Source organism: Gymnodraco acuticeps, unplaced genomic scaffold (genome assembly GCF_902827175.1).
Source record: "Gymnodraco acuticeps unplaced genomic scaffold, fGymAcu1.1, whole genome shotgun sequence".
Classification (NCBI taxonomy): Eukaryota; Metazoa; Chordata; class Actinopteri; order Perciformes; family Bathydraconidae; genus Gymnodraco; species Gymnodraco acuticeps.
The window spans coordinates 529,660-555,261 of NW_022990919.1; the positions used below are offsets into that span (position 1 = coordinate 529,660).

General features: G+C 40.1%; 2 protein-coding genes across 4 annotated transcripts in view; one reads left to right on the forward strand and one right to left on the reverse strand.

The window, feature by feature from the left end:
* Nucleotides 1-11,400, forward strand: part of LOC117558027 (mediator of RNA polymerase II transcription subunit 15-like) — a 41,016-nt gene extending 29,616 nt beyond the window's left edge. Inside the window, 6 exon segments of the mRNA XM_034233986.1 lie at nt 795-858; nt 947-1,013; nt 4,915-5,072; nt 6,186-6,352; nt 8,706-8,804; nt 9,819-11,400. Coding sequence (XP_034089877.1) covers nt 795-858; nt 947-1,013; nt 4,915-5,072; nt 6,186-6,352; nt 8,706-8,804; nt 9,819-9,955 — 692 coding nt within the window. The 3' untranslated portion in view covers nt 9,956-11,400.
* A 1,267-nt stretch (nt 11,401-12,667) lies between these two features.
* thoc6 (THO complex 6) lies at nt 12,668-25,035 on the reverse strand. 3 transcript variants are annotated; one of them, XM_034233994.1, is made up of 14 exons: nt 24,877-25,034; nt 23,638-23,729; nt 23,309-23,373; nt 22,508-22,611; nt 22,078-22,115; nt 21,916-21,964; nt 17,970-18,041; nt 17,120-17,222; nt 16,935-16,984; nt 15,261-15,323; nt 15,049-15,159; nt 13,873-14,001; nt 12,887-12,969; nt 12,668-12,794 (listed from the first exon to the last, which is right to left on the reverse strand). In XM_034233994.1, exons 1-13 carry the CDS (start codon nt 24,889-24,891, stop codon nt 12,889-12,891), a joined length of 972 nt encoding a protein of 323 aa, XP_034089885.1. In that variant the 5' UTR covers nt 24,892-25,034; the 3' UTR covers nt 12,668-12,794; nt 12,887-12,888. The 3 variants fall into 3 exon arrangements, with proteins under 3 accessions (XP_034089885.1, XP_034089886.1, XP_034089884.1); XM_034233995.1 differs by having other exon boundaries at nt 12,668-12,969; nt 21,916-21,958; nt 24,877-25,035; XM_034233993.1 differs by having other exon boundaries at nt 12,668-12,969.
* Nucleotides 25,036-25,602: the final 567 nt, after the last annotated feature.

Consider the following 25,602-nt stretch of genomic DNA (forward strand, 5'->3'; position numbering starts at 1 on the left):
TACCAATTGTGGTTATCAAAAGACATTGACCCAAGACGTGCTAAATGCAAACTGTTACTGATATTTCGAATATGGGCGAGGCAGCGCTTGCTAGCCACGTCATTTTTTTGGGTCATGGAAAATGAAGTGAAGGTCATGGAGAAGTCATTGAAAATCATTGGTGAAAAAGTGTATGAACCCTGATATAATATTTGACATTTTCCACTTATCCAGTTATCAGGATAATTTACAAAAAGATAATGTCCAAATATGACCTAAGGATCTTAAAAATAATGATATAACAATTTAAAATATTAATTAAGAATCTCAATTTTAATGACTAACGATCTTAGAAATAATTTTTAAGAATGACATTTAAGAGTCACAAAGTATCTGAAAATAATGCTTATTTATTTCAAAATGATGACTCAGTATTTAAGAATAATGACAAATCTCAAAATAATGACTTAATATCTCAAATTAATGATTACGAAGAATTTCAATATATATGTAACATAGTATTTTAAAATAAAGACTTAGTATCTCAAATAAATAACTTAATATCTCATGCATCTAATCTATATATTTTTAGTTTTTAGAGTTATTCTGAAAGTAATATCAGTTTTCATCTTGTTTTCTTCTTAGCTGGCAAAAATGGGCTTTCATACAATAGTAAACAAACACAGATTATTTGAGAAACAAATTGATAATGATTTACCTATATTTACAACATGTTTCCATTTGAATGTCTGAGTCTACTGTTATACTATTTTAAATGGAGGGATATTAAGAATGACTTGTTGTTGTGTTAACAGACAGAAAGAAGGACCTCAGTAAGATGAAGAGTCTGTTGAACATCCTGACGGATCCAAACACCAGGTAACAGTTGATCCTCGACGACATCACCAACAACAACACCACCTCACAGTTTTTCTTGTGAATAAAATGTGTATCCTCTGAGCTTCAGGTGTCCTCTGAAGACGCTACAGAAGTGTGAAATCGCTCTAGAGAAGCTGAAGAACGACATGGCCGTGGTAAGAAAACCTTGAATCACTTATCATTAGGGTTGGGTATCGTTTGAATTTCCACGATTCTGATTCCGATTCCGATTCTATTTTTCGATTCCGGTTCTTAACGGTTCTCAATTCCGATTCTTTGAGGGGCAAGGTAAAAAAAACGATTACGTTCTTGTTGAGAAAAACAAGCATATCTGCCTCTCAGGCATACCGGGAAGAAATGTTTGAACATTTTGAAGTAAAATGCTTCAATCTGGTGCACTTTAAGCAGAATTACTAGAGACTAGATCTAGGGGGTACAACTCTAAACACCCATATGAAAAAGATCGGTTTACATTTTAATAATTAAATAAGTATGTGAACATAACCAGTAACCCATAGCCAATAACAAATACATGTAACGTATTTTATTTTTGTTGTTCATTCATATCTTATTTTACTATTTTATTTATGCATATTTTTTTATCTCTCCAGTTTAAAACGATATGTCTGGTTTACTGTCCTATAGTACACATTGGAATGATTTCAAACCTGTTTTATCCCAATAATTATAAAGGAGTGCCTTGGAAATATGTTTTTACATAAATTGTGATCAAAACGTTTGAGACCCACTGAGATAACTTAGACTAAAGTGAACTATCTAAACACTCAGAGTTCTTTACCTCACTGAGCTGTAGTATCAGCCTCTCAGTCTGACTGGAGAGGACTCTCCCTCCACATCATTGTAGAAACATCTTCTTCTTCCGTTAGAGCAGCTAGCACCAGATGCTAATAACAACAGCGCCGGTTCCAGTGCACCCTCCCTTTCTCCCTCGCTCACTCGCACTTTGGCTGTGAGCTGCGGGCGCCTGATAAGCCAACATCCCCCATTTTCATCACTTACAGCGCCCATCGTACAGGGCAAATGAAAAGTGTAACCGGGGTGAAAAGGGTGTTACATTTACTTAATTATGAATGTTGTTGCATCAAGGCCGAAAATTAGGATGAGCGCCAACGGTCAAAACATTTTGACCGTTGGCGAACATCTATAACGCCAGTGCGACGGGGCGGCCCTGGTCTCAGGTTACGCTGTAGGAAGTGTAGGTACAAAACTACATTTCCCGCCCCGCCGCAGTCATACAGTCGGCTACGGAGAGCGGCGAGAAACATTTCCTCAGGAATCGAAAAGCGGAACCGAAATTCACATTTCTAAATGATGCCGTTGGAATCCAAATGTTGGAACCGGTTCCGGTTCTCGGTACCCAACCCTACTTAACATTAACAATAATTACCTGCCCATTCATATTTAGAAGAAGGATGATTTATCTTCACTTCTTATCGTCTCCACCTAAAAGGACCTGTGCACTATCTGTGCTTTTGTATTAACAATTCAAATCTGCGTAACATGGTTTGAAAGCTACATAATAAGCTAATTAACAGACAGGGTTATGACTAGGGTTGGGAACCGAAACTCGGTTCCAGATGAGAACCGATAAGAAAATGCCGGGTACCGGGTACCCATACAAAATACACAATTTCGGTTCTGCTTAACGGTTCCTAAACGCGGTAGACCCTGTATTCCAGCGGGTCCGTCTGCACCGCGGTGCTGCGGTGACCCGGTGGAATACAGGGCGGACTTGGAGAATCACAGAACGGCCGGTCGTCAGCGGGCCGTTGACGGCCGGCTCGGTACGCTGACGGCCGGCACCGCCCTTCATTTTTTTAAACGGCATCATATAAATTGCGCTGACAGGCGACAGAGGTCCACAGTTGCCCCGCAGCGATGCTCCCCCGCCCTCCCGTAGACATTTCACCAGCTCAGTCACTTCATAACACCAAAGATAGGTCGCGGTAAACACTCTGAAGTGAGGCTCCACTACACTAAAAAAGAAAAAGAAAAGGCAAAGTGTAATGCCTGTTAATAGCTTGCCACAGGCATAGCTCAGTTAAAATAAAGCACAGCTATTGTGCAATACATTTGTATTGCATGTATATTTTTGAGTAACAATTTCAGTTAAAGCTTTTAAGAATAAATATATTTTTGTTATCTAAACGTTTGACCTCTTTATTTTACAATTTTGGAATCGAAACGGGGAATCGATAAGAACCGGAATCGATAAGCAGAACCGGAATCGAAATCGGAATCGATAAATTTCAAACGATACCCATCCCTAGTTATGACACTTTAATTTTATACTCAAATGTATTGATCACGGAGAAGATCGGTAGCTCAAAAGAGTTGTAGCATAGCAAATCTAAAGCCAACTGTTTAAAGGGGACCTATCATGCAAAATGCACTTTTGTACGTCTTGTATACATGAATATGTGTCCCCGGTGTGTCAGGGAACTCACCAAGTGTCAGAAAACACAACCCTCTCTCTTTTCCTCCATACCCAAATCTCTAAAAAAGGGGCTGCAACGGATCTGATACAGACTGATCCAGATTTGAACACTTTACTGACGGGGGGGGGGGTGCGGTGCCCTCACACATATTGTGTAACCATATTGAATATAATATGTATATTATAAATATTGTCAAGAATGTGGAGTTTGAATGTGTTGTAGCCGAAGGGTGCAAATGCCCAAAACACTTCCATGAGGAGAAACGCCCTGCAGTTTTAAAACAATGTAAAAACACTAACGTCCAAAAACACTAACGTCCAAAAACACTAACGTGTGACGCTGGGACCGGAGCGCTTGTTGGTGTTTCAGGGATTATAAAGTTGTCCCCTGGTTTGCGTTGTGTTTTGAGCTTCTTGCTGCTTCATTTTGTATTTGCAGCGTTTCGTTCATGCAGCGCTTTTAGTAAACGATACGCATGTTCCGTCAAGTTGGTGAAGATGCTTCCTCATTTGTTCTGGAAGTGTTTCTCCTAATGAAAGTGTTTAGGGTCGTTGTAGCATGTTTGCACCTGTCGGCCGCCATAGTTAAATATAGACCCCAGCAAGAATAGATGATACCGCGGTAACTAATGTGGATCCAAAATAGCAAGACAAGTATTTACCTAGGCGTATGAGTATTTAAAGCAGGCGTTTGAGAATCAGTCACATTTCTTTTTTTATGCCAGATATTTCAGGGTTATAGTGATGCTCTTCTTCAGCCTAATGTTCTCAGCCTCATTACACTATGTTCATGTTTTTTTAATGCACCCTGGCATCTTATCAACCGTTGAAATGTTCCCATTTGCATATATTGATTTTCCCTGCTTTCCCTAATTATTTTCAAAATGAGAATTTTTAGGAATAAGTATAATTATTGTGGACTAAATGGCCGGGTACATTTTTTAATGATTTAATATGGGTAAAGTGGTTAAAGCAAATAATAGAGCAGGTGGATTCTGTGAGCCTGTAAAACACTGAGAATGTTGATAAATAATTATAGTTATTGTGTTTAATAGGGCTGCCCTCAACTCAAGATGTATCTAGTTGACCAGTCAATTAAGGTGATTAGTCGACACGTCGTTGCACGTTTATGATATATAGCCGGGCCGGCTAAAATGATTGGTCGTGCTTTTTACAGAACCACGGCTTCCACTGAGGACATGTTTTATGGATTTTTTGTCAAAGCACTTCAGATATTCATTGCTATCGGGACGTTAAGAGCATTCCATGGAATATAACAAGTGTATCTCGAGCCGGTTTCTCAAACTTACCGCCTTTAACACATGAGTACTATATATATATATATATATATATATATATATATATATATATATATATATATATATATATATATATATATATATATATATATATGTATTGTTATTTTTCAGTTGTTGGCCATATTCCATTATATGTTTGGAATGTGCTCAACAACGGGCCGTAGTTTGGATGCCCCTGCACTACGCTCTGTTACTAACTGTTTGTTAATCCACCCTGGTACCTTGAACGTTTTGTGGATGTATTGTGGCTGCAGTCTCAGTGTGTGCTTGTCGTTTCAGCCAACCCCCCCACCCCCCCCGGTGCCCACCAAGCAGCAGTACCTGTGTCAGCCGCTGCTGGACGCCGTCATGGCCAACATCCGCTCGCCGGTCTTCAACCACTCGCTGTACCGAACCTTCGCCCCCGCCATGACCGCCATCCACGGCCCCCCCATCACGTATGTTTCCCCCCCACTCTGCAGTACATTCAAGTTCAGGTCAGATACACATACTAGTGCTGGGCTATATTTAGATATAATATTAATATTGTGAAAAGAGACTAGACACCATGTGAGGATTTTGGATATCCTCACATTACAAATGTGCATTTTTGTCCTGGTTTTAAAAGCTGTTTACATGTCATTTTCTAAACTCAGACTGTTCTGCTTTTTGCCTTTACCCACAGTCATTATATTCAGTATACTAATGATTAATTAGACGATTGGCATATTTGAATTTTAATACAAGACATATATAAAAGTTTAACTGAATACAAAATATATAGAATTAGAAATGTCCGAAAGTTGAAAAAGTGACTCATTCAAATGTCTAAAAATACAAATAATAGAAAACAGAAACGGAAGTATGATTTATTTTAATTTGTTTCTGCTTAAAAAACAAGTTATCAATTATTAAATAAATAGAATAATTATCTTTTAACCAATCTACTCTCTAATTCTAGATGTATGCACCAATGTGATTGTGAATCAAGGTATTAATCATGATAAATCACCAGAGGGGGGAGAAGTACTCAGATCTTGTACTTGAGTAAAAGTAGAAGTACCAGAGAGTAGGAATACTCTGCTACAAGTAAAAGTACAAAAGTATTAGCATCAAAAGTAGCAAAATGAAAAGTAGTCGTTGTGCAGATTGGTCCATGTCAGAATAATATATATGATGTGTTTTATAATGATTGATCATGAAAGTGTTCTCAAAGCTGGTGAAGGTGCAGCTAGTTTGAATGACTTTGTATACTGCAGGGTAGCTTGTGGATTTACTCCAGGTGGAACTAAAGTCTGATTCAACACTTGATTATATTTCACATCATTCATCCAGATCTGTAAAGTAACTAAAGGTATAAATACATGTAGTGGAGTAAAAGTACACCTTTTAACTCTGAATTGTAGTGAGTAGAAGTACATAAAATGGACCTTTGTAAATAACTTATTATTTTGTTATCAACACGATTAAAGTTTGATCGATTGACAGCGCATAAAAAGACAGGGTTGAAGAAAGATTTAAGAGTTGCATAAAAAGTGAAAGTAAAGGAAGGTTGTGTTTCTGGTCCTCAGGGGTCCCAACGTGACAGGCAGGAAGAGGAAGCACGAGGAGGACGAGCGGCAGACCATCCCCAACATCCTGCAGGGGGAGGTGGCCCGGCTCGACGTCAAGTTCCTCGTCAACCTGGATCCCGCCTTCTGCAGCAACAACGGCACCGTGCACCTCGTCTGCAAACTGGGTCAGTAGTCTGTCTGCCAGCAAATGTTGAGTGCCCCAAAGTTTACTGAGAGAAATGTATAGGGTCCCCGGCTCATAGAAATTGCCGGATGCTAACTTGCATATGTTGGGCAATTTGCACAATTGGCATAAGTAGCATTAGTTAGCATATGAAGACAATAGCTAAGAAATGAGTGTGCTGATTTCTAACTTCTAGGGGACTCAAAACTGCATTTTTGATCCTATAAATATCAGTAATGGATACAACATCCTGAATATACATACAAAACCACACCAAAACTGTCCAAATCAGCCAAGCCATTTTGTAGCTATTGTCTGCTTATGCTAATTGTTGCAACTAATGCTAATAGTGCAAATTGCCCAACATATGCAAGTTAGCATCCGGCAGTTTCAATAAGATAAAATAAGATGGACCTTTATTCATCCCCGTAGGGACGAGATGCCAAAAGCCCATGTAAAGATTCTATTTGCCGACTCCTCATCGGCTTTTAACACCATCAAGCCAAGTATTTTAGCAAATATTTTAACGGAAGAATTCTCACTTGAACCTGGTCTGATCTCCTGGATCGTTGACTTCCTCAGCTGTAGAACTCAGCAGGTCAAAATAGGCATGGCACTTTCTGACACAATAACTACCTGGATAGGCTCACCCCAGGGATGTGTCTTATCCTCTCTTTTATTTATTTTATACACCAACTGCTGCATCAGCACTTTTCCCAATAGGCACTTTATTAAGTATGCAGATGATACGGCCCTGGTCAGCCTCCTCTTTGATGAGGAAGAGGAGCATGGGCCTGTCCTTGACTTCTTTATTAACTGGTGTGAGAAGTCAAACCTGCTTCTAAACACCTCAAAAACAAAGATTGATTTTAGAATAGCACAATCGCCCAACCCTACTCTTTTAAATAGCGAGCCCATTCAATGTGTCACTGAGTACAAGTATCTTGGTGTCGTGCTTGACCACAAGCTCAGATGGGATGTTTGGACTGAGAAAATAAAAGCTAAGTCTCAACAAAGAATGTTTTTTTTACGTAAATGATTGTCTTTTAATGTCGGCAACAGAATGGTGAAGATGTTTTATCATGCTTTTATCGAAAGTGTGACTCTCCTTCGGCATCAGATGCTGGTTCGGCAACGCAACTGAGGCACAGAAAAAGTCAGTCAGGAGGGCCATAACATTGTCCAGTAAATTGACAGGAATCTCATTTGCTAATATAGAATGCTTATACAAGGACAGAGTTTTAAAACTGGCACACAATATTGTGAGTGACCTGAGGCACCCTCTTGCCTCTTACTTTGAACTGTTGCCATCCGGGCGGAGATATCGTCCCCCTCTGTTCAAAAAGAACAGATCTCGGCTGTCTTTCGTCTCACAAGCCATCAAACTCCTGAACAAACGATGGCTAGGACGCCCTGTTTACCCAGCTGGTCTGGCCCTGTCCCCTCTATTTCGCAAATAATAATAATAATACATTTTATTTCTATAGCGCTTTTGAACCCAAAGACGCTTTACATTTGGGAGGGATGGTAGACAAACAAAACAAAAACGAAGCCAAAAAGAAAGAAAGAAAGCAAAGCAAAATGAGGGCCCTTGTCATGTCTGCTGATATCTGGTTTTCTTATGTCTGTTTGTTTGAATCTGGGTCTATGTTGTTGTCAGTGACGTATTGTCTTATCTTTTTAAATGCCTTTGTGATGTGCTGCAACCCATTTTCCCCTCGGGACTAATACAACGAATACTAATACTAAATTCAGTAGTTTAACAGCAACAGGGTAAGAATGACAAACAGGACAGCACAGATTCACACAGATTCACACAATTCAAGATCAAATCAAAGATACAAATACAATTTTATATATACAGTTAAGTAACTATAGAATAAGAAATTAATTCAAATGAACATGTATACATATTGGGTCATATATACATATTATAGTGTGTATATCTATGTGCTGCTGACCAATACTATACATTTCTAACATAACACTTTGGGGGACAACATTTCCAGGTTCACACGGCTGGCAAGTATTCTGGAGCAAAAGCTTTAGAGAAGCCATTTAGCTAGGAAGCCCTTCTAATTGTGTGTGTGTGTGTGTGTGTGTGTGTGTGTGTGTGTGTGTGTGTGTGTGTGTGTGTGTGTGTGTGTGTGTGTGTGTGTGTGTGTGTGTGTGTGTGTGTGTGTGTGTGTGTGTGTGTGTGTGTGTGTGTGTGTGTGTGTGTGTGTGTGTGTGTGTGTGTGTGTGTGTGTGTGTGTGTGTGTGTGTGGTGTGTGTGTGTGTGTGTGTGTGGTGTGTGTGATGTGTGTGTGTGTGTGTGTGTGTGTGTGTGTGTGTGTGTGTGTGTGTTCTCTCAGATGATAAAAACCTTCCCAGCGTTCCTCCTCTGCAGCTCAGCGTTCCTGCAGATTATCCCGACCAGAGTCCATACTGGGCCGACGACGGGGACCGTTACGGTGAGAGCACCTCTTATTTAATCAGGGGCAATGTGACAAATCAAAGATGAAAAATAAGCAGTTTATGTTAATCAGGTATTAAATACAAAGTCTCTGAAACTGCTCACAGTAAAACATGTTTGCTCCAGCTAAAATAATAATACACCATCATCTTCGTCCTGAATGAATGCTATAGCGGTTATTTTGGTTAAATGCTGTGAAAAGCCCAAGGCCATGACAAAAATCTGCAATACTAGCATGGAAATATTTCACATCAAGAATGTTTGAAGCTTTAAAAAACTGATTGACATATATTTAATAGAAATATGATATTGGGAGATCAGCATTAATGTTGTGATTGGTCAACCCCTTAGAGCTGTTCCGCCTCTGTACAATATGTTGGAGCACTAGCCAATAGAAGCACAAGTGTTACATAGTGATGTCACTATGTTCCGGAAGTAAACAAAGGAGTCCAATGGTGGCGTTTCAGGGTGGGGGGGGGTGAGAGAGTAAACTCCCTCTGGAGAACACACCATTCACATGCAGAGAAACCTAAATAACACACTACAGGAAAGAGAAAACAAAACATCATAATAATAATAATAATAGGGAGCTAGTTAGAATTAGAACTATATGATTCATTCATGCTTAAAACTCAAATTAGAATAAGGAGAAAGTTAATTAGAACATTATCATGATCATAAAGGGATGTTTTTGTGGGTTGAATAAATTCAGTTGTTTGAAGGAAAGCTAATATTATCAAAGCAAATATTTTAAATTGGAACAACAGCTTGCTGGTTGAGCAACATTAAACCTTAATTCTCATTCATTATAATATTCTGATCATTATTATCATTATCATCAAAATATATGATTATATATGTTTATGCCGTCATTTTACGTGTATTTCTTCGTCTTCAGATCTCTCTATAAACTGAGATGCTGATCATGATCTACTTGACATGTTGTTGATCACATGACCCTACTTGACTAACAGATACATGTTGTTGATCACATGACCCTTTGCTCCTCCAGACGCCAACAACTTCCTGAAGACGGTGCACAGAAACATGACGTCCAAACTGCTGCAGCTCCCCGACAAACACTCTGTGACGGAGCTGCTGAACACCTGGGCGCAGAGCGTCCGGCAGGCCTGCCTGTCTGCCGCCTGAAGCCCCGCCCACTTCTGTCTGAAGCCCTGCCCACCATTGCCTGATGCCCCACCCATCACCTGACCCAACCTGCAGACACCTCGTCCTCTCTGTGTTCACACCAACCATTGCATCATTTCCGCTAACTTGCTTTCCTGAGTTACTCCATCATGATGGCTATTTGTAAAGAATCTGACTCAATGCAGGACCAAACTGCTTTTGAAATGCTTGTCTTTCTCAATGGAGTTTGATCGTGGCTATGCTAACACGTTAGCTGCCTAAAATAACCTCTAAATACGGCAGCGATGTTATTGTTTATACATAGAGATATTAGGCGTGCCGAAGTATTTACCCGGTGTTTCATGGACAAACAGCAATTACATTACTCAGGAATAAAACCCATTTGGTGAATAATCGCTGAGGAGTTCAAGGCCCACGTGAATAACCAAAACACTGAACTTTGTAAAGCGTCAGGGCTACAGTAAAGAGAAAATCAGGGAGAGTTTACTGACAAGACCATGTCTAGGTTTAACCAAATGCTAAAAGAGAAGCTGATAAAGTCAGTCAAATGTTAGTATTTTCTTGTGTGGAGGACGTGCAAGGTAAAAAATATATATTTTTCTTGCTAAATGTCTACTGTAAGTTATCCGGTGGCCAATGTTCCTCACCCTGGCATCCCTTAAATATATTTCTATGTATAATGTGCATCTCTAAAATGATATAAACTCCACCGCATTTAACAATGACAATAATCTTTCCTTTATTTCTAATTTAACGTCACGCATCGAATAGGGAGACGCATTGCATTGACGTTGATCGGGGAAAAAACATTTAATTTATAAAGCACTTTTCAAGAACCCAAATAAAGTATACAATAACAAACATTTCATAAAAGCAAACAAAAACAAGATTCATTGATTAGTTTAAGAAAATAGTCATTATGAACCAGAAAGCAGTGTAATCTGGTTTGGTGTGGACACAGCGTGAGCCCCCCCCCCCCCCCATACACTACAGAACCTGCAGGACTTTTCCTCGTCATACATGTGCAGCTGTCCCATGAACGCCCCGTGACTGATATCTTGTATTCTGACCCCGACATTTCTCCTGATACATTCTGGGTAAATTCAGACGTTTGCTCGCCTGCAGAAAGGACTTCTTCCACGCTGCATTCAGAAGTCCCATAGACAGAGAGCAGATTTTAGCAGCTTGTATATAACATGAACACAAAAAGGGAAAAAAACAGTAACCGGACCGCCTGAAAGGTCATTTATCCCGATCTATATTCTGCTCCCTGAATGCATCACATTGCTTCTGTTTATTCTGTTTCCTGTTTGAGATGTCATTTCAGTTTTGTACCACAGAAGAGCGCTGTTGTAAAGAAAAAACTCTACTTTGCTTTTCAAATGAAAATATAAACATATTTTTTTGCTATCATGAATAAAAACTTTTCTGTTCAACTTTTTAAATATAGAAACCGTTTCAGTCACTGAAGACAACATGTACTTTTCTGCAACAGCTTCAGTTTCACTGGTGTTGGATTAAAGCAACAATCATTTAACATTTGTTATAAAAACATCAGCTTTATAATGATGTAGAGAAGGTAGTTAAAAATAACAAATATTAATCTCAACAAGAATCTCTGAAATCTTAAAATAATTGGTAATAATTATAATTAACAAAATATGCCATTAATGTCACTTAAACCCTATTCTGCTCATTTTCAGGTTCATAATGATGTTGTGCCTCTGGGACATGTCTCCATGCGCTAATGTGCTGCAGCACCTCTTTTCACCCTCTGTCTGAAACCAGAGCCCAGTCTGCTCTGATTGGTTAGCTGGCCGGCTCTGTTGTGATTGGTCAACTGCTTAGAGATGTTCCGCCCCTAAGCCTTGATCATTTATGATGTGTTGAAGTGCTAGCCAATCGAAACGCCAGTGTAACATAGTGATGTCACTATGTTCGGGAAGTAAACAAGAGTCCAATGGAGGTGTAGCAGGAGGGGAAAATAAAAACAACAATATATAAATAATCCCTCCCTGATCCCATGGGGAGTGGCTAAACAAGCCACACCTGAGAGCTGGAGGAAGCTAATTAGACAAGTAAGTCACAGCTGTGAGCTGTGGAGGAGAGGAGACACTGAACTCCAGAAAATGGAAGAAGTGGAAGTCTGATGCAGCTTAATAACCCAGTTGGATGTTTGGGGAGTGTTTCTGGTCGTACTGAACCCAGGCGCTCCAACATCCTCCTTTGACCTGCATTCCCGGCCTGCTAGGACTTCAAGGTACGTTTTTCTCTGCATCCTTACAGATTCTCATTCCCCCGCCCCCCTTAAAACCCTACACTCAAACCTGCACCCACACACCACTCTGAACTGGTTGGAGAAACTCCCTCCGGAGGGGGCACAGGGATTTTAGCCTTTGCAGACCAATAACAATCACACATGTTATGCAAACATAACACACTACAGGGAAGGGAAAACCCAGAAAGCAGTATAGGGTCCCTTTAAATGTTGATGTCTCCTAGATAAGAACATAGGCAAATATTTTATGTTCAAATAAACATTTAGGCTTTTTTTCCTCTAAAGCCACGTCATTTGTTTTTTCCCTCAAATGTTGGTTATTGTAAAGTCTTTCTATTGAATTCAGAATTACATTATACAAATGTTTTAAATATGACTTGCCTTAAACTGAAGGAACCTTGTAGATAATGAACATAATAATTATAAAAACTGTATAAAATGAGACATATTTTATTATTTTCAGACTAAATGGTACAAAAGTTGTCAGGTGATTTTCCAACAAAGAAATACAGATATTCATAAATCATTAAGTGTGTGTGTGTGTGTGTGTGTGTGTGTGTGTGTGTGTGTGTGTGTGTGTGTGTGTGTGTGTGTGTGTGTGTGTGTGTGTGTGTGTGTGTGTGTGTGTGTGTGTGTGTGTGTGTGTGTGTGTGAGTCAGAAGCTGAGGGAGAAGGCTCTGTACGACAGGTTGGTGAACACGTCGATGTGATTGCTGCTGCCTCCCACCGTCAGCATCTGCGCAGAAAATACAAACATTTATTAATCTTTTATTTAATAAATTCAGTATTCTGGATCAGTGTCTTGTCTGCTCTCAACATGCAATATATTTTAGAGAAAATAATCCCTTTTAAGAACCCAAAGACACAACTATCTGTTTTATTTGTTCCAAGTCCTTTATATATGTTGCATTGTAACTTGTCAAAAATATCATTTTTTAAAGGTCCCATGTCCCTTGTGTGTTATGAAGGTTTTTCTGCATGTGAACGGTCTGCAGAGTCACAAACCCTCAAAGTACAACCTGTAGGGAGTAAAACTCTAACACAGAAAAGACCTGTCTGTGCTGCCCCAGAATGCACCTCACACACCAGGATCCCTAACTAACAGGGAGTCCCATTGACTTGCATAGAGGTAATAGACGAGTTGGGATGGTGGAGAAATGCTCTCCGCAGACTCATTCTCACAGCGTTATAAACCTTTTTCTTTCTCAATATCAAGCCACACTTATTGTTTTTACTTCGGCTGTGAGTGTTTGTGTGTGCTCAGGATGAGTTTCGCTTGTTCTCGCTGTATCGCCGACTGGAAAAAGTGCTCCGGTCCCAGCTGTGTGCGTCTCTTTTTGGGGTCACCGTGTCCGTTGTGTTTTAAGCCTCTTGAAGCATTTTGTTTATGCAGTGCTTTTAGTAAACGCTGTGGATGTTTCCTCAAGTTGGTGATGATGTTTCTTCATTTGCATGTGTTTTGGCACATTTGTGTTTATATATTTGCATCGTTTCTGAAGCTGCACGTTTGCACCTGTGGGTCCCCATATGATACACCAATAAAAACACAATAACTTGCGGTGCATTCACTGTCTCACTGTGAAGTAACCGCAGATGTAACATGTATGTTATTTAACTTGTGGTGCGTTCAGTGTCTCACCCGGTGCTCTGCGCTGTTGGTGTTGAGCTGCAGCGTGTTGAGGCTCTGTGGCGTACAGGGGATCTGAGCCTTGACCTCCCCCCCCAGGAGACAGTGAGCCACAGACGGGCCCTCCCCCACAGCCAGGATCTATAGAGGAGGAAGGTAGGATGTACATGTTTGAATTAATACTCAGTTTAAACATAAAAAGGTGTAATAAAGAATAATAATACACAATTAAAAAGCTAGTACTTTATTATTTCATGGAGTCACAGTATCCACAGCATTGTCCTGCTAATATTTCCGAATAAAAGCCTTAAAGGTGGGGTAGGTAAGTTTGAGAAACCGGCTCGAGATACACTTGTTGTTATATTCCATGGAATGCTCTTAACATCCCGATAGCAATGAATATCTGAAGCGCTTTGACAACAAATCCATAAAAAAATATCATCTGTGGAAGATGTAAAAAGCACGACCAATCATCTGAGCCGGCTAAAGTAACTGGATGGCCTACCTGCCTGTCAGCCTTCCATCTGAGCACTAACTGATCTCGTGCCCTCATTGGTCATGTGCGCGTTCCTGTGTGTTGGAGGAGGGGCTCTGAAAGGAAGTGGCAGATTTCTTCCGGCTGTGTATTTTCAAATTCTAGCGCACTCGAGCTGGTTTCTCCAAAATGACCTACCCCACCTTTAACAACTGAAGAGATATTATTATTATTATTATTATTATTATTATTATTATATAAAACACGAAAGGGCTTTTATTTTGAAACCGAAAAGTTTAGTTAAAATGTAAATGTTTACTTTTCTCATGTCTGACGTATGCTACAGAGATTAAGACATTTAGACTTTAGTATTTGTTTTCATGTTTCTTTTCGACTTTTCCATTGGATTTGGTTCATCTCCACATAAAACTTGTATAATGATGAAACGTCAATGAAATAACCAGAAGTTCAAAGCTAACGTTATGCTATAAACAAATTACATTTCGGTCAAGTCTTCACATCAACACCGCTAAGCTAAAGGTGGCTAATGTTCGATGCGATGACGTTTAGTAGTCTCCTTTAGACAGTTGTTGGCAACAGCTGTTTTAAAGACACTACACATATTCACCAGTGGGGGATCTACTGACGTGTTTAGGGTACATCAAGCATCAGAAAAACACGTGTAACGGTGTGTGTGCAACGCGGGGTCTCACCATGTCCTGGTAGAAGGACGTCTGTCTCTGGCAGCCCGTCAGAGGGAAGATGGAGGTCGGGGACAGAGAGCGGAGATGCCACAGAGACAGAGACGGACCTCCACCACACAGCTGCAGGACACAACCACACCATTAGTACTGAAAGAGTTTTCATTGGGGATAATCATAAGGAGAATACAACTATAATTCATTAACACTTTTTAGTTCCTTACCATCCAGTCTGAGTCGGTGGTCAGACAGCTGATCCATTTACCGTACTGAGGTCGAGCACAACTCTGAAACACACCAGTCTGTTCATTTTTCTACCGTTTTAAAGACTTTTACAAATGCAGAGCTGATGGGAGGATGACTTTGAGATGCAGCTACATATAAAGAACAGAGATGGGAGGAGGAGGTAGCAAGGAAGGTGAGCAAGAGGAGCAAAAAATAAAAGGGAGGAAGAAAGGAAAAATATGAAGAAGAGAAGTGAAAGTATAAAGGAGATGAAGTAAGAGTTCAAATCTGCTGCTCCAATGTAAGGTGAAACACATTTTTTCAAAAGTGAAATTCGTTTTTTAAGAGATACTTGCTATATACAGTGGAGGAGACAAGTATTTGATCCCTTCTTTGCCCAAAGAAATGAACAATCTATAATTGTATTGGTAGGTTTATTTGAACAGTGAGAGTAAGAATGTCAAAAAGAAAATCCAGAAATCTACATTATATAAAAGATAAAAATTGACTTGCATTTAACTGTGGGAAATAAGTATTCGATCCCCTTGCAACCAACAAGGATTCTGGCTTCCACAGTCCTTTCAAAAAGTACTCCTTATATCAACTTGTTACCTGTATAAAAGACACCTGTCCACAGAATCAGATTCCAACCTCTCCACCATGGGCAAGACTAAAGAGTGGTCTAAGGACCTCAGGGACAAGACTGTAGACCTGCACCAGGCTGGGATCGGCTACAAGGTCATCAGAAAGCAGCTCGGTGAGAAGGAGACAACTGTTGGTGCCATTATTCAGAAATAGAAGAAAGACTAAATGAGCATCAGTCGCCCTCGGGCTGGAGCTCCACACAAGATCTGGCCCCGTGGGGTCTTGGTGATGATGAGAAAGGTGAGGGATCAGCCAAGAACTACACGGAGGAACTTGTTAATGATCTCAAGGCAGCTGGGACCACAGTCACCAAGAAAACTATTGGTAACACACGACACCCTCATGGATCACATCCTGCAGCGCCTGAAGGCCCCCTGCTCAAGATGAACATGAGAGGCCGTCTGAAGTTTGACAAGGAGCATCTGATTGATTCAGAGAAGGCTTGGGAGAAGGTGACGTGGTCAGAGGAGACCAAAATGTTGATCTTTGGCATCAACTCGACACGCCGTGTTTGGAGGAAGAGAGAGAGACCAACTACAAGAAGCGTTTGACCTCTGCTGTCCAACAAGGGTTTCTCCACCAAGTACTAACAAGGGGATCAGATATTTATTTCCCACAGTTAATATAATGTCAATTTCTGGATTTTCTCATTAGGCAAACTTACAAAATCTGCAAGGGATCAAATACTTATTTCCTCCACTGTATATATATATATATATATATATATATACACAGATCTGAAGAAAAAAATTGAGACCGCAACAAATATTTCTTAAATCTCAATCTCTACATGTATGGCAGCCATTCCATTCCAGTGTCTGTTGAATTCCACCACTCAGAAATGTTGTCAGTAGTTTATAGAATACAAATAAATAAATAAATCATTTTACTCAAACACATACCTATAAATAGTGAATCCAGAGAAACAGATAATGCTGCAGTGCAGTGGTCTATTTATCTTTCCAGAGCTGTATATATATATAATATATATCAGTATCAGGCGTTAAAGCTGTGGGCTGTTCCCTCACCTCGTACTTGTAGATCTCGACGCAATGCACAGACTGACCCGTCCTACTGTCTGGAACACAAATCGGAGAAATGAACAATACGTTTACAGTCTGCTGCTAGATGAGACATTACTTATCACTGACAACAATAACAATAATAATAATAATAATAATAATAAGGGGAAGAAGAAGAAAAGGTGACTCACCCCACATCCTCACAGCTCCGTCCTCCCCCCCAGACAGGATCTCTGCCTCCCTCTCTCTCACACTCAAACAGTGCACGTAGTCTGAGTGTCCCTGCAGCACTGCCTGCACGCACACACATTTTTTTTTGAAAATAAAGTTATTTGATTTTGGAATAAAGTATATTTGTTGTTTCTTGAATAAAGGTATAGTAATAGCCGTTTAAAACATTTGATATATATTTTGCATCATTTTACAATTTTCTTTAGTTCAGTTACAGTGTAATGCACTTAGGTTTTATGTATTAGGGTTACGTTTTAAAATTGTATGTATTAAGTTGAATTTTTTATTAATTTACAAAAAATATATACACGTGTAGTTAGTTTACATTTTTATATAATTTGTTTGAAGTTTTTATAGTTGTATTGTTTATTATGTATTAAAGCAGACAGGAAGTTATAGATAGCTATAGGTGAGGCTGACTGCAGGCTGACTGCAGGCTGACTGCAGGCTGACTGCAGGCTGACAGGAGGCTGACTGGACGCTGACAGGAGGCTGACTGGAGGCTGACTGGACGCTGACAGGAGGCTGACTGGAGGCTGACTGCAGGCTGACTGCAGGCTGACTGGAGGCTGACTGGAGGCTGACAGGAGGCTGACAGGAGGCTGACTGGAGGCTGACCGCAGGCTGACTGGAGGCTGACTGGACGCTGACAGGAGGCTGACTGGACGCTGACAGGAGGCTGACTGGAGGCTGACTGCAGGCTGACTGGAGGCTGACTGGAGGCTGACTGGAGGCTGACTGCAGGCTGACTGGAGGCTGACATGAAGCTGACAGGAGGTTGACTGGAAGCTGCATGTGAAGCTGACTCACCTTGAAGATGCCGTGCTCCAGGTCCAGTATGTGGATGTTGTTGTCTCCTCCTCCCACCACCAGACTGTTATCCTGAAACACAGAACCATCGGCCTCATACAGGGGAAGCATACTTTCACTACAGTACTATACGCAAATACAAGTCTGCAGCACAAATATTTAGAGGGAATATTAAAAAAAATAATGCAGAATTAACAATTCTGACTTCATATTCTCTAGAAAAAAATAATCACATTTTGCTTCTCATACCACCGCTTAGTATTAATAAAAAAATATGAGTTCATGTTGGCATAAATGTATGGTATTGATGAGGGATTTTTGGGCGATTCTATTACATACAGTACACTCACCGGCCACTTTATTAGGTACACCTTGCTAGTACAGAGTTGGACCCCTTTTGCCTTCAGGACGGCCTTAATTCTTCATGGCATAGACTCAACAAGGTGCTGGAAACATTCCTCACAGATTTTGGTGTTAATTGATATGATAGCATCACGCTGTTGCTTCAGATTTGTCGGCTGCACATCCATGATGCAAATCTCCCATTCCACCACATCCCAAAGGTGCTCTACAGGATTTAGATCTGAAAAAATATCCCCCACACCATTACCCCACCACCACCACCACCAGCCTGAACCGTTGATACAAGGCAGGATGGATCCATGCTCTCATGTTGTTTACACCAAATTCAGACCCAACCGTCCGAATGTTGCAGCAGAAATCAAGACTCATCAGACCAGGCAACATTTTTCCAATCTTCCGTTGTCCAATGTTGGTGAGCCTGTGTGAATTGTAGCCTCAGTTTCCTATTCGTAGCTGACAGGAGTTGGCGGTGTGGTCTTCTGCTGCTGTAGCCCCTCTGCTTAAGGTTCCACGTGTTGTGGTTCAGATGGTCTTCTGCATACCTTGGTGGTTATTTGAGTTACTGTTGCCTTTCTATTGTCTTGAAACCAGTCTGGCCATTCTCCTCTGACCTCTGGCATTAACAAGTATTTTCTCCCAGAGAACTGACGCTCACTGGATATTTTCCCTTTTTGGGAGCAGTCTCTGTAAACCCTAGAGATGATTGTGGGTGAAAATCCCAGTAGATCAGCAGCTTCTGAAATACTCAGACCAGCCCTTCTGGCACCAACAACCAAGCCTCGCTCAAAGTCCCTTATGCCCCTTTTCCACCAAACCGGTTCCAGGGCCGGTTCCGGGCTAGAGCCTGATTAAGTTCTTCCTGTTTCAACCGCAGCGGAGCCGCCTCTAAGAGCTGCCTCTAAGAGCCGAAAACCAGTTCTTAGCTGGCCACACTCGACTGCCCGGCAAGAACCAAGAACTAATACTTCACGCTTACGTCGGAGGCGGGGGGGTAACAGTTAATGGCGAGTACAGCAAATACAAGTTGTAACAAGCAGTAGCGCTGAGAAAAGTAACTAGAACGCAACCACACACTTACAAAAAAAACACACTTTATAAAGTCAGGCAACACTACCAGGCTTAGTGTGTTTCTGTTTATTTGTACCTTACTTTGGCCATCTGTTCGCTGTTATTGATCATTGTGGAGAGAGGCAGACGTTTTCCTGTTGTTTTTATTACATCACATGTCACTTGTTAGACACTTTTATCCAAAGCAACTTACATACTCAATACTGTGGACAATCCCCACATGAGCAATTTGGGGTGAAGTGGGGTTTGAACCTGTGACCCCCTGATCCGAACACATACCACTGCGCCACACACCTCCTTGTTTTATATTATAGCGGCTATCGGATGGAATCAATATATGAGCTGCACAGGTTGCTCACTTATGAGGATGGGGGATATTTATCAGCTGCTTGTGTGACAGACAGTGAATACTTTCAAGCGGCCGCTGCCGTGAGTTAAAGGGAGACTAAACTCTGCCGTGAGTTAAAGGGAGACTAAACTCTGCCGTGAGTTAAAGGGAGACTAAACTCTGCCGTGAGTTAAAGGGAGACTAAACTCTGCCGTGAGTTAAAGGGAGACTAAACTCTGCCGTGAGTTAAAGGGAGACTAAACTCTGCCGTGAGTTAAAAGTAGACTAAACTCCGGTGGACGAGCAGCACTGCAGCGGTCGGTAAATGCCGCTGAACCACATTAATAAACAACAGGCGCGTTCACACCGCAGTACTTTTCCCACTTTAGTTCCGATATAGTTCCGAAATGTTGCGTTCACACCAAAAAGAGCCGGAACTAAAATTAGTTCATGAGAACCTTTTCACCCCCTTTTTTTTTCACCCCTGCTAGAGAGCAGGGACTTTCGTGGGAGAAAAAGGTTCCTATGTCTGATTGGCTGGGCGGATTAGCAATATTAGCAATATTAGCATTAGCCCAGCGCAGAAACGCAGAGAGACTAATTTATGGCAACACAAAATAAAACATGGGAGCGGTGGAGATGAGGAGGTGTCGGCGTTCTGGCGATTTACTCAGAAGGCTTCAGTAGAAACTGCTGGGACTCCCAGCAGCTTCTACTGAAGCCAGTCCCCAACTCCGGGGACTTCCGGCCGGGGACTTTGGGCGGCAGTATACGCCGTGAAGTGGTTTGCGGCCTGCCAGTAAACCCAAAGCAGAAGAAGAAGAAGTGACGTCAGCGGCTTCATTTGCCTAATCCACCCCCAGGGACTTATTCCGGTGTGAACGCGATCTGTACTTAGTTCATGAGAACTAAAGAGTTCTCATGAACTAAGTTCTGATGAACCTTTGTGGGAAAAGTACTGCGGTGTGAATGCGCCTAATGAACCACGGCACTCTGGAGAAAAGGGTTGAGAAGTAGTTATTTAATTTAATCTGGCTTCGTATGATTAAAAGCAACACGATCATCGACCCAATGCAGTCCCCTATTGTTGTTGTGAGCGGCGTTGGGGAGAAAATCAGTGACGTAAACGGTGACGTCATGACACAGCACCAGTCAGACTCTGAGCGGTGGAAACATAAATGGTGCTACAGAGAAGAACCAGTTAAGCACCAGAAAAGCACAAGAACTGTTCTTGAACCGGTTTGGTGGAAAAGGGGCATTAAATCCCCTTTCTTCCCCATTCTGATGTGGATTGAACTTCACCAGGTCGTATTCACCATGTCTACATGCCTCAATGCATTGAATTGCTGCCATGTGATTGGCTGATTAGATATTTGCGTTAACGAGCAGTTGAACAGGTGTACCTAATAATAAACTGGCCAGTGAGTGTATATTATATTTTACGCATTTTTGAGTCATTATAAATATAAAATATAAATATTTCTCCATCCATCCATCCATCTTCTCCCGCTTATCCGTGGTCGGGTCGCGGGGGTAGCAGTTCCAGCAGAGAGCCCCAAACTTTCTTTTCCCTGGCGACATCAACCAGCTCTGACTGGGGGACCCCAAGGCGCTCCCAGGCCAGCGAAGAGATATAATCCCTCCACCTGGTCCTAGGTCTACCCCTTGGTCTCTTCCCAGCTGGACGTGCCTGGAACACCTCCCTAGGGAGGCGCCCAGGTGGCATCCTAACTAGGTGCCCGAACCACCTCAACTGGCTCCTTTCGACGCGAAGGAGGAGCGGTTCAACTCCGAGTCCCTCCCGGATGACCGAACTTCTCACCTTATCCCTAAGGGAGACACCAGCCACCCTGCGGAGAAAACCCATCTCGACCGCTTGTATCCGCAATCTCGTTCTTTCGGTCATGACCCATCCTTCATGACCATAGGTGAGGGTAGGAACGAAAATGGCCCGGTAGAGAGAGAGCTTTGCCTTCTGGCTCAGCTCCCTTTTCGTCACAACGGTGCGGTAAAGCGACTGCAGTACCGCTCCCGCTGCTCCGATTCTCCGGCCCATCTCACGCTCCATTGTTCCCTCACTCGAGAACAAGACCCCGAGATACTTGAACTCCTTCACTTGGGGTACAAGTGAAGGATATTACAAAGTACAAATATTTCTTAATAACTATATTAGGTGTGTGTTCTCACCCGGGTGTTTAGGACCATGGCGTTGATCTCCGGTATCTCTAGACTGGATCTTAGGAATAAAAAACTTCAGTCAGCTCTTTGCTCACTTATTACAGCAACATATAATATTAAATATTATAATAAAATATGAGGTAATTCAAACAGAAAGAAAGCGTCTCTCACTTAAAGTTTGGTCTCTTTGTCCACAGAGGTTTCACATTCTGAAGAGACAAAATTAGAAAAACTTTTCAAGTGAAGTTTAACTAACTGAGTATAAGCAGCAAGTTCAGATTTCACAACACATCATAATATAATAAAATATAAAACAATAAATACAGTGTATACATACAAATATATGTATATATTAAACAATAATACAATGATTATAGTATCATAAATACAGTGTATACATATTAAAATATTAATAATACATTTTAATAAATACAAACATTTGTTGGTCATCTTGTTATTATAAATCATTCTGATACACTTCCTTTACAAATAACTCTTTGTTCTTTGTACACTAAGATTGTACTTTATACAATAACTGGGCACCAAATCACTGTGAGGATGTATTTTAATAATACCAATAATAATGTAAATAGGGTCTGACCTTCTTGGTGAGGTCGCTCCAGCTCCAGCAGCTGATCTCTCCGTTTCCTGCGCTCAGGAGGTGACAGTCGGTGGAGAGGAGCGAGAACACAGGTCCTTCATGAGCTAAAAAACACACACACTTTCATTATAAAAACCCCATTAATCACAACACAGATACCCAGTGAGAAAAGGCAGGAATAAAGCAATGGTGACTCTTTCTCACTTTCAAAAAGTTGCCCTTAGAAGACTGCCATAAAATATACATATTAATATTACTCTCCACTTACTTTCGGGTTAGCTATTATAACCAACTTTAGGCCTGATCATAAATACTTTATATCCTTTTTGGAGAATTTGAGACTTTGAAATGGTAGTTAATTTACAAAGTGCCACTAATGTTTGTTTTTATGAAAGTAAAATGTCCAACAAAAGAGCAAATCAAATAAAAATATGAATATAAACATAGACACTTAAAGTAAAAACATAAACAGGTTTATTAGAATATATACAGAGGTGTATTATTACACCTCTGTATACAACTATCGTTTTTAGGACATATGTATTAACACAACTAACTTGGTTTTTTTCATTACTTACTAACAAACTAAAAATAACACAAAATACAATACTCAACATTAAAAGTTATTAGTCCCTAACTAGTGTGACAAATCAAAGTATACTGAGGTCTTAAAAAAGATATTTGTTTACAATTCTCATTAATTGTATACAATGGTAATGACAGTAAGATAACTGAATCAACTTTTGAGCCCCATAAAATGAAACAAATATTCAGGGTTAGGGGATATGTGTTATATCTCACCTGTGAAGGTTAGAACAGGTTTCTGACTCAGGGCTGTGGCATCTGGACTCAGAGCTGCAGACAGGCTGTAACCCAAACATAACCAATATATTAATATGATTATTAATATATTAATACATTTGGTTTAAAAGAGGCACTATTTTGCTTATTTTCAAGTTCATATCAGTATGTAGTGTCTCTACTGTGACATGTCTCCATGCTCTAATGTTGAGTGAGTGTGTGGGAGAGAAACTCACAGGGATTCGGAACACAAACTACAAGAAAGGGAAAACCTGAAAAAAGCATAATAGGGCCTCTTTAATGAGTTTGATCAGTTTTGTGTGTCGGACCTGAACACGGCGATCTCGCCATAGTTGTTCCCGGCTGCCAGAAATCGTCCACAGGGAGAAAAACTCTGCGAGAACACGGACATGTGGAGGAGCTGCAACAACAAAACGCACATTAAATATTCATATTCATCTTTATTAACCTTATGAAATCACATCAGCAGCTCTGTGTTTTCTCTGCTCATTATTTCCAACATACATCTGTTGACTTCTATCAGCCATCTATCATTTATTGGAGGTATTACAAGTTGAAACAGCAGGATGGCAGGAAGAGTGGTCTCAGATGTACAATTGCAGTACAAGCCCACTTAGACAAAATATGAAACAATAATCTAAATTAATAAAAAGATAATTAAAGAAAGATAAAAGAAAATCAAGTGTCACAAAAGTATTATTATTAGTAATATACATGTATTACTGGGCATCACACCTATCAAACGTAAAGGATTTTTAGAAGAAGTCATATATATATATATTATTATCCAATTAATAATATTGAATGATTAAGTAATTCCAGGACAAGTGAAGACCAATACTGTGTCACATATTCAGACAAAAGACAATATACAATATACACATTACAAAATACAGTTCAAACTCTGGTTAACATTTATACAAAAACGGGTTACCAAATGGGACTTGATTTAAGGACCTTAATACATGCTCTTATAACATGTGATTGGTTCCATTTTAAAAAGATATATAACTTTTTAAGGAATTCAATCAATACCCACATTTAATAGGAGTCCCTTTACCATTAGAACATATTTTAACCAGTAATCCTATGCGAGCATTTTTACAAGCTAACAAGAAAACCCAACTTTAGCAGAAAACAATGGCATGTTTATTAGCTAACAAAACGTATTTTAAACACCAACGATAGTTTCGTTAAGATGAAGTTGATGTAAACGTGTTAACTTATGTAAGCTGTTTAACTAATAAGCACAAAACACACATTTTAGCGGAATTCTAAGTGGTGTTTGCGCAAAGCCTTAACTTTTAAGACCAAGGCACACAGGTACAGCTAAGGGGATTAATTAAACTTTAAATCAGTGTGTATTAACGTATTCTAACTAATCACCAAAAAACACCATCAGATATTATCGTTATTTGCCACATTTCCAACAACAACAACAAAGCGCGAGTAAAGCTAAGCGCATATTTCAGTATAAATGTGAGTGAGATTTTTTAATTAAATTGAATTTCCTTCACAGTTTTAAGAACATATTAATGATAGTTTACCTCTACGGGACCCATTCTGTTCACACGGACACTTCGTGCCTTTATAACGGCTGCAAAAGGAGCAAAAAGTCGGTAATTTAAGTATTTTTTTCACAAACGATGCGAGGAGGGAACAAGATGAATGCAGTCGAGGGAATATGACGTATGCACTAACGCAAAGGATTCTGGGACATGTAGTACACATTCTAGCAGCGAGGTGTTTTTTATGTACAACTACAGGACAAATGTAATTAATACATGTAAGAAAAGAAAACAATTATACTCAAAATGGATTCGATAAAAAAAAACACAGTATGAAATCACTTTGTCTCAAAACATGTTTTAGTATGTATTTGATCATTTTAAATTATATTTTAGAGCAGGTTCAATTATAATTATGAATTTCTATATAAATAAATGGCAATAAAGGAAAAAAGGAACTAGGAACTAGAATGAAAAATAAACTTGATAATACAAAATATCTATCATATATTTAAGATAATAAATCAATGTACATTTTATTAATAATACACTTTATATTGTTACAAATATTATTGTATTGCAAATCATCATATCTAAGGGAGGTGTAAAGTAAATATAAAAATGTTATGAAGGTAGAACTATGTAAATATGTATGCTCATTTTTAGATTTGTTATACAAAATAATTACTATTTTAAACATATCAAATACAAGTACACATTAATCATTGTTTTGACATTCAAAATGTATTCCCCATATACACAAGG